This window comes from Mus pahari, chromosome 6, assembly GCF_900095145.1.
Source record: "Mus pahari chromosome 6, PAHARI_EIJ_v1.1, whole genome shotgun sequence".
Classification (NCBI taxonomy): domain Eukaryota; kingdom Metazoa; phylum Chordata; class Mammalia; order Rodentia; family Muridae; genus Mus; species Mus pahari.
The window spans coordinates 3,018,172-3,031,973 of NC_034595.1; the positions used below are offsets into that span (position 1 = coordinate 3,018,172).

Here is a 13,802-nt window from a genome sequence, read left to right on the forward strand (position 1 = left end):
AGGAGAGGAGAGGAGAGGAGAGGAGAGGAGAGGAGAGGAGAGGAGAAAGCCACAGCAAACAATAAAGTTCAAAGAAAGACTTGAAAATGCACACACATGGGGCTGGTTAAGAACACTGACTGCTCTTCCAAAGGTGCTGAGTTCAAATCCCAGCAATCACATGGTGGCTCACAACCATCCGTAATGAGATCTGACGGCCTTCTGGAGTGTCTGAAGACAACTACAGTGTACTTACATATAATAAATAAATAAATCGTTAAAAAAAAAAAAAAAGGGAAGAAAATGCACACACGTATCGAAAGATTAACAGAAGGGAAGATAAGGTAGCTTTAATTTTTTCCTGTTTGCTCACCTGTCTAGTTTTTTCACTTGAGTCAAAAGGTACACCAATAAAATTATAAACATAAAAACATTTTAAACCTATAGTGGCATCTTCCAAATATCCTGTAAGTTCTAGCTTAAACATTGCAAAGAAGTACAAGTACTAACTAAAATCACTAGCATTTTAACACTTAAGTCCAACAATTTAAAATTCTACTCTAGCTATTTCTAATGAAGCCTAAAAATAAAATAAAATCCATCTAGAGACCACCCACCTGGGGATCCATCCCATATGCAGTCACCAAACCCAGACACTATTGTGGATGCCAGCAAGAGCTTGCTGACAGGAGCCTGATATAGCTCTCTCCTGAGAGGCTTTGCCAGAGCCTAACAAATACAGAGGCAGATGCTCTCGGCCAATCACTGGACTGAGCACGGAGTCCCCCAATAGAGGAGTTAGAGAAAGAGCCTTCTGAAGGGGTTTGCGACCCCATAGGAAGAACAACAATATCAACCAAGCAGATCTCACAAAGATCCCAAGATCTAAACCACCAACCAAAGAGTACACAGAGGGACCCATGGTTCCAGCCTCACATGTAGCAGAGGATGGNCGTGTTGGGCATCAATGGGAGGAGAGGCCCTTGGTCTTGTGAAGGCTTGATGGATGCCCCAGTGTAGGGGAATTTGAGGGCAGGGAGGTGGGAAGGGATAGGAGAGTGAGGTGGGGGTGAGGGTGAGGGGGGAACCAGAAAGGGGCTAACATTTGAAATGTAAATAAGGAAAATATTAGTTAAAAACAAAAAACAAAAACCTACTACTAAGAAACTGTACTAACAGTTCATACACTACCTTTAGAGTATAATTTTTTGCTGTGGTAGACCTTTAATAATTCTCATAAAAGCTTTCCAGAAGGGCAGGGCAGTGGTGGCACATACCTTTAATCCTAGCACTTGGGAGGCAGAGGCAGGTAGATTTCTGAGTTCAAAGCCAGCCTGGTCTATGGAGTGAGTTCCATGACAGCCAGGGCTATACAGAGAAACCCCATCTCAAAACACACAAAAAAGAAAGCTTTCCAGAAACTCTTTTCCACGTGACTTTTCAAGTCTGCAGCTTAATGAAAAATAAAAAATAAAAAAACCCTGAAGAATTCTTGCTATAACATCAAAAAGACAAATAAAAGAATCAAAAAAAAAAAAAAAAAAAACTACCAAAGCATATTTAAACCTACTGAATGAATTTAAATTAGTTCTAAAACCTAGTTCCCCTTCACTCTTATTTAGGGAGGAGAGAAACAAAAGGGCAAAGATTAAGGTTGAAAATAAAATAAGCATTACCTCTTCTTTAGATGTTCTGCATCCCCTTTCTCTAGAGTAAGCAGAAAATAAAGAAGGCTATAGCAACAAGAAGCCAGGAACGGCAGGAGAGCTTCATTAACTACACACGTATGATCCAGGAGCTTACACATCACTCCAAATATACAGCCAGCTGTGCTGTCAGGAATTACAGTTAACCCAACCTGAGTGGAGAAAAGTGAAATTAATTAATTACTGTGGTTGGAGAAGGGATGAATGATACTTTAGATTAGTAGTCATAACTCAGCTACTTGCTGCACTTAAGGCCCAATTTTCCTCTGATAATTTAAGTCTCAAATGAAATTACTTTGCATGAAGAAATGTTTTCTCTGTAAGGCAATGAAAATTGAAATCAGAGCTCAGGAACTCTCACATGCAAGCCAGCAAACACACTTTGACGTTAACTCAGAAATGACTGGTTTTTTTGGAACTCAGTCTGTAGACCAGGCTGGCCTTGAACGCAGAAATCGGCCTGCCTCTGCCTCCAAAGTGCTGGGATTAAAAGTGTGCACCACCACTGCCCAGCTCTGGTTTTTTAATTTTAAGGTCCCTTATTTCACAAATATAGAAAATAAGGTTTTAAGAAAAAAGAATGCATGCCTCCTTCCACTCACTTTCCAACAGCACCCTCAATGACATACTTAGCAACAGCCAGCAAAAGTTCTTACCACTTCATGCCATGCGGTGCCAGATAAACTTCATTTTACTTAAAACAAACAAACAAACAAACAAACATAAAACTAAGGATATTTACCAAATGCTTACTGATGGCACTCTGCATGATGTCAAAGCTCTGGCTTCGGGCAGGAATAACCAATAAGCTGTGACAAACTGCCTGTCAGAAAAAGAGGAAAAACAGTAGCTGCATCACAACATTTAAGAATTAAGACAAGTTCAACACAATTTTTAAAGCAACTTTATAGCTCAATATAGCAAGCAGGTGACAAAAACCTTGATTTTGTAGATGCAAATAACAAAGGTTAAACACATCACATACGTACAATACTACTACATCTATGAAGTATCTACAAAAACATTTAAACCTTTCTAGCTTAGGAAGATGGAGACTACATTTCTATTAATTGCTACAACTCAAAAGGCCCTAAGAGTAGAATCAAGTGGATAACAAAAGCCTTCTAATTTTCCTCAGTAGAAAATGCATGCCGCAAGAGCCAGCCCAGCTGCCCCAAACAGCACGTCACTCTTCCTCACTCTTCATTTCCTGAAACCCCAGAAGCTACACCACCCAGAACCCCAATACCACGCCAGTTCCCGGGACTTCAGAGGCAACATCTAAGTACCCAAAACCCTAGAGTTCACACAGGCCACCCTACTGAATCTTAAGGACTCACTGTTAGCCAAACTCCATGCCACTTAGACCAGAAGACCAGAGAAGAAACAGAAACCAAGAAAAAAATATCCATTCAACAAAAATAAACTCAGAAATCAGCACCTAAACCTATAATGACCACAAACCCAGATGCCTAGAGGCCAGCATAAGAACACAACAGCTAGGGCGATGTGGCACCGACAGACCACCTACCTACCTACTACAGCAAGCCCTGGATATCCCAACACAGCTAAAGCACAAGAAAATGATCTTAAAACCAATCTTTTGACTAAGACAGAGGCACTTAAAAAGTAAATGAATAAATACCTTTAAACACACACACAAACACATGTGAAGAAAATGAGTAAAACTGCTCAGGACCTGAGACCGGAAACAGAAGCAGTAACTCTAGGTAAGCAAACAGGAACACCAGACGCAAGCACCACCACAGAGTAAGAAACGGAAGGAAGGGTCTCAGGCACGGGAGATAGGATGGAAGAAACTGATACGCTGGTCAAAGAAAATGTTAAATTTAAAAAGTTTCTGACACAAAACATCCAGGAACATCTGGGACACCATGAAAAGACTAAACCTAAGAATGGGAATAGAAGATGAAGATTCCCAGCTCAAAGGTCCAAAAAAATATTTTCTACAAAATCATATTAAGAAACTTTACCTAACCTAAAGAAGGCGATATCTATAAACATGTAAGAAACTTAACAGGACACCAAACAGATGGGACCAGGAAAAAAAGATCTCCTGACACATAATAATCAGAACAAAGACAAAATATTAAAGGCTGCAAGGAAAAAAGGCCAAGTATCATATGGAAGCACACTTATTAGAATTACATTTGACTTTTCAACGAAGATCTAAAAGCCAGAAGGGCCTAGACAGATATTCTTCAGACCGTGAGAGACCACAGGCGCCAGTCCAGACTAGTACACTCAACGAAACTGTCAACCACCTTAAATAGAGAAAACAAGATACTGCGAGACAAAGTCAAAAAACAGTACTTATCCATAAATCCAGCCCTACAGATGGTACTAAAAGGAAAACTACAAGCCAATAAAGTTAAAGCACCCAGGAAAACACAGGAAATAATTTCACACAAGCAAAACCAACAAAGGCAAACACTCACTCTCCACACACACAAAGTCAACAACAACAAAACAACAGGAATTAGCAATCATTGGACATTTCTCTCTCTCAATTCCCTAAAAAAAGACACAGGCTAACAGAATGGATGCAAAAACAGGGTTCATCCTTCTGCTGGGTCCACCCCAACATTACCCAAAGTAAAGGGTTGGAAAAAGATTTTCCAAGCCAATGAACCCAAGAAGCAAGCTGGTATAGCCATTCTAATAGTTAACTAACAAAACAGACTTCCAACCCAAAAAAAAAAAATTTTTTTTTTTTTTAGACACAGGGTTTCTCTGTGTAGCCCTGGCTGTCCTGGAACTCACTATGTAGACCAGGCTGGCCTCGAACTCAGAAATCCGCCTGCCTCTGCCTCCCAAGTGCTGGGATTAAAGGCGTGCGCCACCACCGCCCGGCTTCCAACCAAAATTTAATCAAGAGATGGAAAAGGACACTTCATACTCAAAGGAAAAATCCACCAAGATGAGGTCTCAATTCTGAACATCTATGCCCCAACACAAAGACACCCACAGTTGTAAAAGAAACGTTACGAAAGTTTAAATCACACATTGAACCCCACACATTAATATTGGGAGATTTTAACATCCTCCCTCACCAATGGACAGGTAACCCAGACAAATACCAAACAGAAATAATAGAATTGACAGAGGCTATTAATTAAATGAACCTAACTGAGGCTTTGAAGTTTTACATCTTTTCTTTTTAAAGAATTCTGCATTTCCCCCACAAATGTATGTTTCAGTGGAGTCCACCATGCTGGTCTACAGAAGGCAGCTGATTTCTAATCCCTGGAAACCAACAGTAAGGTTAAGTTTACTTAGTCAAAGGCTCATTTGTGTTAGAATATCTGAGAGAATAAGAAAAAGCAATTTGGTATGTCAATTTTCTTGTTTAAACCCAGGGCCTTTCTATTCTGATAGGTTCAACAGAATATCCAGAGAAGCAGTGAGAACTTACAGATCAGAATGTGAATATGAACATGAACTCAATGTTGACCTAAGCTCTGCAGAAAAATGGTATGTCTCTCCTCAAGAATCAAAGAGGTGCTTTGACAGGAAAACTAATTCTCATACATACAGGTTGACACCTAAAAGTTTAAGAACCTGAGGAAAAAAAATACACAGGTAAAGTGCAAGCTTCTAGTTCCTTTAGGAAGTCAGTTATGGCAAACGATGTTTTGCGGGGGCACACAGGTAAAAGGATGTCTTGCTAAATCAGACACATAAAAGAATGTTTTTCTGAAGCAGACACAGGTGAAAGGATGTTTTGTTTAGTGGACATGTGAAAGGACACATATGAAGTAGTATAAATTCCACCCCACAGTGAGAGATGAAGCACTGGTTTGGTTTTCTCTGCCTCACTAACTATACTAATGTATTGATTCTCCTTACATATAGCATTGTTGAGCTCTGCTAGTGGTAATGCCAATACTGAGAGGAACTTGCCCAAGAAATGCTTGTAAGGTTCCTTGACTTCTTGCCACTTCAGCGGCCTTGGGGCAGTTGGTGAGCCTTGCAGTTTCTTCAGGATTTAACTACAGCTGCTGGTCCATGCATGGTGTTTGCTTGCCTAAAAGACTGGACTGTTGTTGCCGATTTGTATTTGGTGTTCGCTACAGGACTGAACTGCTGCCAAAGAAAATTGAGCTTTCCTCCCAAAGAACTATTACTAAACAGATCCACTTCCCCACATCCTAATAACATTTCTCTTCCACTGCCTCTGGGTGGTGGGCAAGATGAGAGGTTGAACATTAAAAAGTAGGTTGCAAAAAATGTATGCCTACACATGGAACTTGAGGTGAGGCAAAAAAAAAGCACTAAGAAGATAAAAGCATTTACCAGAGGAACAAATCTCAGAGGCTCCAATTTCCTCATTCAATGAGAAGCTGTAAGCATCATCTAACTGGACACTGACCATGTGAGTGAACCAAGCTATTGAGCCCAGTGAAAGCAGGGGTGATGGAGTATCCCTTATTTATCTGCCAGACATAAGCAGTCACTCCTATTTATCACAAAGTAACACTGTCACTTCCATCTAGAAACAAACTCAAAAACTCAAGTGAAAAACTGAATACAGAAAATTAATGTTTTCAAATATGAGGCAATGTACAAAAAAACCTTGTGATATCTTTAGGGTTAAAAAAACAAAAGGCATTCTTGGGTTTTTGCTGAAAGTACTCTACAAGGTACAGGGAGAGGTAGTAACTCAAGCACAATACAGCTCCCTTAGAGAGGAACTACAAAATCAAGACTTTTATTAGAGTTATGGAACTGGATTTCCACAGCAAAGTTCTGCAGAGTTGTTGGGCTCGTTGCTGGATACTGAGTAACACATACTTGTGTGTATGTGATTACACAAAGGCCAGGCAGGAAGGAAGCAAAGGCTACAAAAAGCAAAAACCATCCAGAGAGCTGTCTTAGTTCTGACCAGCCAGAATGCAAGGTTTTCACAAAACAAGCAGGCTACTCTAAAGACAGAAAGAACCAGTGAGGCTTATTAGCACTAGAATGGAAGTTGGCTGTTTCTGTAAAGCGCCAGATAGTGACTACTGTAAGATTTGTAGGTCACAAAAAGTCTGTCACATACCCTTTTGTTTTAAAGGTTTTTAAAAGGGACAAGCTTGATAGCACATGCCTTTGGTCCTGGCACTTGGGAGGCAGAGGTAAGTGGATCTGAGTTAGAAACTAGCAGAGTTTTAGGACTGGAGGATACACAGAAAAACCCCATTTTGGGTGTTGGGGGAGAATATTAAAAAGAATGTAAATTCGAATTCTTAAGAACACTATAAAAAACTGGGCCAACTAGAACCACCTTATAAGCTGAAAGTAACTGATGTCATCTTAATGAAGGATACACCCTAATAAGAGAAATCCAAACTAAGGAAAAAAAAAAAATCAGGATAACCCTCTTTTTAAAAAGCCACACAACTCAGAAGAAAAATTTACCATTCAGCAACAGAAAATGCCCAGTAATAAGAATCTATTCAGAAACATGTCAAGATGCATAAAAGATACAACACATAAAAAATCCAGGTAGAAAGGGGCCAGAATTAGCAAGAATTTTTCAAATAACTTACAAATATGTCCAAGACCTGAAAACAGAAATAGAAACAATAAAGAAAACACAAAGGGAGGCAACCATGGAAATGGAAAACCAGGAAAGAAGTCAAGAATTAACGGATGCAAGCATCAACAAAAGAATAAAAGAGACAGAAGAAAGAATCTTATGCATAGAAGATACCTTAGAAATATCGACATAATAGTCAAAGAAAATTTAAAACAGAAAAAAAAAAAAAACCCTAACCCAAAAGATCCAAGAAATCCAGGACACAATGAAAAGTCCAAACCTAGGAATAACAGGAATAGGAGAGCAAAGATTCCCAGCTCAAAGGACCTGAAAATGTCTTTAACAAAATCATAGAAGAAAACTGCCTGAACCTAAAGAAAGAGATGACTATAAATGTACAAGGAGTCTATAGAACACCAAATAGATGGGACCAGAAAAGAAAATCATCTCATCACATAGTAATCAGAATTACACCAGACTTCTCAACAGAGACCCTAAAAGACAGAAGAGCCTGGACGGAAGTCATGTAGACCCACAAAAATGCCAACCCAGGCTACTATGCCCTGCAAAATTCTCAATCATGACAGATGGAGAAAACAAAATACTGCATGACAAAACCAATATCTATCTACTAACCCAGTCCTACAGAAGATTCTAGAAAGAAAACTCCAACACAAAGAGGGTACTTACACCAAGGAAAAAACAAGATATTAATTATTTCACAACAAAACCAAGAGAATCATATACACAAAATGCCACCTACAACAACAAACATAACAGGAACTAACAATCATCTGTCTTTAGTATCTCTATCAACTGGCTTAATTCTCCAATAAAAAAACACAAGCTAACAGACTCGATACACAAGCAGGATCCAGCACTTTGCTGCATACAAGGAAACACACCTCAGTGACAAAGACAAACACTACCTCAAGAGTTAAAGGCTCGAAAAAAGTCTTCCAAGCAAACAGTCCCAGGAAACAAACAGGAGTTGCCATCCTAATATCCAATAAAATAACTTTCAACCAAAAGGCATCAAAAGCAAGAAGTTCTAGAAGGACACTTCATATTCATCAAAGGGAAAAAATCCACCAAGAGGAAGTCTCAATTCTGAACATCTATGCCCCAAATGCAATGGGCACACACATTCATAACAGAAACTTTACTAAAACTCAAAACACACATTGAACCTCACACAATAATAGTGGGAGACTTCAACAACCCATTCTCACCTATGGACAGGTCATTGAAACAGAAACTAAACAGAGTCACTAATAGAGATTATGAACCAAGTGGACTTGACAGATATACACACAGAACATTTCACCCTAAAACAAAATACCTTCTTCTCAGCACCACATGGTACCTTCTCCAAAATTGACCATATAATTGGACATAAACCAGCCTCAATGGATACAAGAAGATTGGAATAATCCCATGCATTCTATCAGATCACCACAGACTAAGGCGAGACTTCAATAACAATAAAACAACCAAAACCCCACATACCCATGGGAACTGAACAACTCTTTACTCAATGATAACTTGGTCAGGGAAGGAAGGAAGGAAGGAAGGAAGGAAGGAAGGAAGGAAGGAAGGAAGGAAGGAAGGAAGGAAGGAAGGAAGGACGGACTTTTTTAGTTGTGCCTAATTTTATGGGACACAATGAAAGCAGTGTTAAGAGGAAATTTCATAGCAATAGTAGCCGTCATAAAGAAAATGGAGAGATTCTACACTAACAATTTAACAGCACACCTGAAAGCCCTAGAACAAAAAGCAAACACACCCAAAAGGAGTAGAAGGCAGGAAATAGTCAAATTCAGGGTGGAAATCAACCAAATAGAAACAAAGAGAATGATACAAAGAATCAACAAAACCAAAAGCTGGTTCTTTGAGAAAAATCAACAAGATAGATAAACCCCTAGCCAAACTAAAGGTCACAGAGACAGTATCCAAATTCATCAAATTCATAAAATCAGAAATGAAAAGGGAGACAATGAAACTGAGGAAATTCAAAAAAAAAAAAAATCAGCTCCTATTACAAAAGCCTATACTCAACAAAACTGGAAAAATCTAGATAAAATGGATAATTTTCTACATAGATACCACATACCAATGTTAAATCAAGAGCAGGTAAACTAACAGGCCCATATCCCCTACCTAAGGAAATAGAAGTCATTAAAAACCTCCCAACTAAAAAGAGCCCAGGGCTAGATGCTTTAGTATAGAATTCTACTAGCCCTTCAAAAAAGAGATAATACCAACACTCCTCTCAAACTATTCCATCAAATAGACATAGAAAGAATACTACTGACTGCATTCTACAATGCCACAATCACTCTGATACCTAAACCATACAAGGATCCAACAAAGAACGAGAACTTCAGACCAATTCCCCTTATGAATAGCGATTCAAAATTATTCAAAATTCTCAAAAACCGAATCCAAGAACACATCAAAACAATCATCCATCATGATCAAGAAGGCTTCATCCCAGGGATACAAGGTTGGTTTATTTTACAAAATCCACTAAACAAACTCAAAGGAAAAAAAAATCACATGATCATCTCCTTAGATGCAGAAAAAGCATTTGACAAAATATAATACTCCTTTATGTTAAAAGTATTAGAGAGATCAAGAATTCAAGGCCCATACCTAAACATAGTAAAAGCAATATATAGCAAACCAAAAGCAAATATCAAATTAAATGGAGAGATAAGATACTTGACGCAATCCCACTAAAATCAGGGACAAGATAAGGATGCCCACTCTCCCTATATCTATTCAATGCAGTACTCGAAGTTCTAGCCATAGCAATTGTGATGGTTTGTATATTCTTGGACCAGAGAGTGGCACCATTTGGAGTTGTGGACTTGTTGGAATAGGTGTGACCTGGTTGGAGTAGGTGTGTCACTGTGGGTGTGGGATTAATACTCTCACCCTAGGTCAGTCTTCCACTAGCAGCCTTTGGATGAATATGTAGAATTCTCAGCTCTGCCTGTGCCATGCCTGCCTAGATGCTGCCATGCTCCCACCTTGATGATAATGGGCTGAACCTCTGAACCTGTAAGCCAGCCCGAATTAAATGTTTCTTGTAAGACTTGCCTTGGTCATGGTGTCTGTTCACAGCAGTAAAACCCTAACTAATACAGCAACTAAGACAACAAAAGGAGATCAAGGGGATACAAACTGGCAAAGAAGTCAAGGTATCACTATTTGCAGATGATATTATAGCATATATAAGTGACCCCAAAAATTCTATCAGAAAACTTCTACAGCTGATAAACAACTTCAGCGAAGTGGCTGGATATAAAATAAACTCAAACAAATAGTCTTACTTTATACAAATAATAAACTGGCTGAGAAAGAAAATAGGGAAACAACACCCTTCACAATAGTCACAAATAATATAAATACCCTGAGACAACTCTAACCAAACAAGTGAAAGATCTGTATGAAAATAACTTCAAGACTCTCAAGAAAGTGAAGATCTCAGAAAGTGGAGAGATCTCCCATGCTCATGGATTGGCAGAATTAACATAGTAAAAATGGCCGTCCTACCAAAGGCAATCGACAGATTCAATTCAAACCCCATCAAAATCCCAACACAATTCTTCAAAGACAAGGAAAGAACCATTCTCAAATTCATCTAGCAAGGCAAAAAACCCAGAGTAGCGAAAACAATTCTTAACAATAAAAGAACAGCTAGGGGAATCACCATCCCTGACCTCAAGCTTTATAATAGAGCAATAGTGATAAAAACTGCATGGTATTAGTACAGAGACAGACACATTGATAAATGGAATAGAATTGAAAACCAGAAATAAAACCACACACTTATGGACATTTGATCTGTGACAAAGACACCAAAAATATACAATAGGAATAAGAAAACATCTTCAATAAACGGTGCTGGTCTAACTGGCAGTCTGTATGTAGAGAAATGAAAACAGACCCATATTTGTCACCTTGTACAAAGCTCAAGTCGTCCAAGTGGATCAAGGACCTCCATGTACAACGAGATACACTCAATCTAATAGAAGAGAAAGTCAGAAAGAGCCTTGAACTCACTGGCACTGGGGGAAATTTCCTAAACAGAATTCCAATGGCTCATGTTCTAAGATCAAGAATTGATAAATGGGACCTCATGAAACTGGAAAGCTTCTGTAAGGCAAAAGGACATAGCCAGTAAAACAAATCGGCAACATGGGAAGATTGGGAAAAAAAATCTTCACTAATTCCACATCCAATAGAGGGCTAATATCCAAACTATTATATAAAGAACTCAAGAAGCTAACCACCAAAAAAAAAAAAAAAAAAGCCAATCAAAAAATAAGAGTATAGAAGTAAACAGAGAATTCACAAATGGCCGAGAAGCATTTAAAGAAAAAATACAGAATACCCAAGGGCCAGCAGAAAGGATGGAAACAGGCAATCTAAGGAGGTAGGAGGGTGAAGGGACCCTCCAGAATGCACCAGAGACCTGGGAGGTGAGAAACTCTCAGGAATCAAAGGGAGGGACTTTAGATGAAGTGACCGATAGTAGGGAAAGGGAACTTATAGAACCCACCTCCAGCTGGGCAGTGGTGGTGCACACCTTTTTTTTTTTTTTTTTTAATATTTTTTTTTTTTTAGATTTATTTATTTATTTATTATATGTAAGTACACTGTAGCTGTCTTCAGACACTCCAGAAGAGGGTGTCAGTTCTTGTTACGGATATAGAGCCACCATGTGGTTGCTGGGATTTGAACTCCGGACCTTTGGAAGAGCAGTCTTACCCACTGAGCCATCTTACCAGCCCGGTGGTGCACACCTTTAATCCCAGCACTTGGGAGGCAGAGGCAGGTGGATTTCTGACTTTGAGGCCAGCCTGGTCTAAAGCTTGAGTTCCAGAACAGCCAGGGCTATACATATAATAAATAACTCAAGCAAAAAAAAAAAAAAAAAAAAAAGAACCCACCTCCAGAAGGAAGACAGGGCATCAAGTGAGGGAGGTGGGGGGCATCCCACAGTCACAACTCTGACCCATAATTGATCCTGTCTGAAAGAATTACAGGGATAGAAATGGGCATGAGCCTGAGGAAAATAAAGTCCAGTAACAGTCCCAAAGAGGGATCCAGCTCAAGGGGAGGTCCCAAGGCATGACACTATTATTGAGGCTATGGAGCACTCACAAAAGGGGACCTATTATGACTGCCCTCAGAAAGACTCAACAAGCAGCTGAAAGAGTCAGAGGCAGCTAGTTGCAACTGACCCCTGTGGTTGAATAGGGAAAGGCCGGAAGAAGCTGAGTAGGAAGGTGACCCTGTGGGAGGACCAGCAGTCTCAATTAATCTAGACCCTGAGATCTCTCAAACACTGGACTACCAAACAGGCAGCATACACCACCTGATATGAGGCACCCAACATACATACATACAGCAGAGGACTGCTGCGTATGTGTTCATTGAGAGATGATTCACTTAACCCTCAAGGGATAAAAACTCTTTCCTATGAGTTATCTTTTCTAAATTTCATTTTGTGAATACTATTCCCAAATAGCTTCAGTGAAAACCTCATTTCCACTACGCCAAAACAACTAAGGAATTCTAATCTGTGATAACTTATCTAATCTACTGATAACTTATCAAAATGAATAAGAAAAATAAAATTTATACACTTAAGATAGTAAAATTATATATACTTCAAATACGTTAACATGAAAATGGACTTAAAATACAACAAAGTTTACTTAAAAGGAAATTGTTAGCAAACCCAATTCCTAAATGTAGGTCTAAATTCCTAAATTAAGGCCTTATGAACAATCTTGAGAGACTTCTTAGCTCTTGTCATCTCTTATGAGATAAATCTCAACTGTTAAGTTCAAGTTAGTTACCCTATTCTTTTTCACTGTTTTATTGCTGCTTTTCACTTTTTCAAAGTCAGTATTTATGAAGAGTCCAAAATAAACACATTGCCAGGCATTTTGAGTCACAGAAGATAAATGTCACTGGTATGGTCTTAACCTTTTGACCAGTGTCAAATAAGGTTAAGACAGTAGTTTGAATACTACAAAAGACATAGCTCTAGCCCTTAGAGAAGAACATGAATAGAGTTCAGGATAAAATTCAATGAAAATAACAGTTTAAAAAACTATTTGATGTAACAACCAAACAGAAGAGTTGGGTAGTAACTTGAACATAGAGATAGATGGCCCTGGTAAAGAAAAGTGACAGATTAAGGCAGAAGATGTAAGGCCTAGACATTGCATGTTACACAAAATAATAAGGCCAGAGTCTCAGTCAAATACCTATTAGATCATTAAAGTTTTATCAGCCAGCAGAAAACATAGCCTTATAAGACATAGGAAGAGCAACAGATGTTAATTAGGAAATGAAGAGTGGCCGGGCGTGGTGGCACATGCCTTTAATCCCAGCACTCGGAGGCAGAGGCAGGCAGATTTCTGAGTTCGAGGCCAGCCTGGTCTACAAAGTAAGTTCCAGGACAGCCAGGGCTACACAGAGAAACCCTGTCTTGAAAAAGACAAAAGAAAGAAAGAAAGAAAGAAAGAAAGAAAGAAAGAAAGAAAGAA

At 39.0% G+C, this 13,802-nt stretch overlaps 1 protein-coding gene across 1 annotated transcript in view; it reads right to left on the bottom strand.

Moving 5' to 3' along the window:
- The window catches only part of Tex10 (testis expressed 10), a 44,197-nt gene that overhangs the window by 7,327 nt on the left and 23,068 nt on the right, over positions 1–13,802 (bottom strand). Inside the window, exons 12-13 of the mRNA XM_021200411.2 lie at positions 2,428–2,508; positions 1,656–1,837 (exon numbers count right to left, since the gene is read on the bottom strand). Of these exons, the coding sequence (XP_021056070.1) occupies positions 1,656–1,837; positions 2,428–2,508 (263 nt within the window). The remainder of the gene's footprint in view (positions 1–1,655; positions 1,838–2,427; positions 2,509–13,802) is intronic.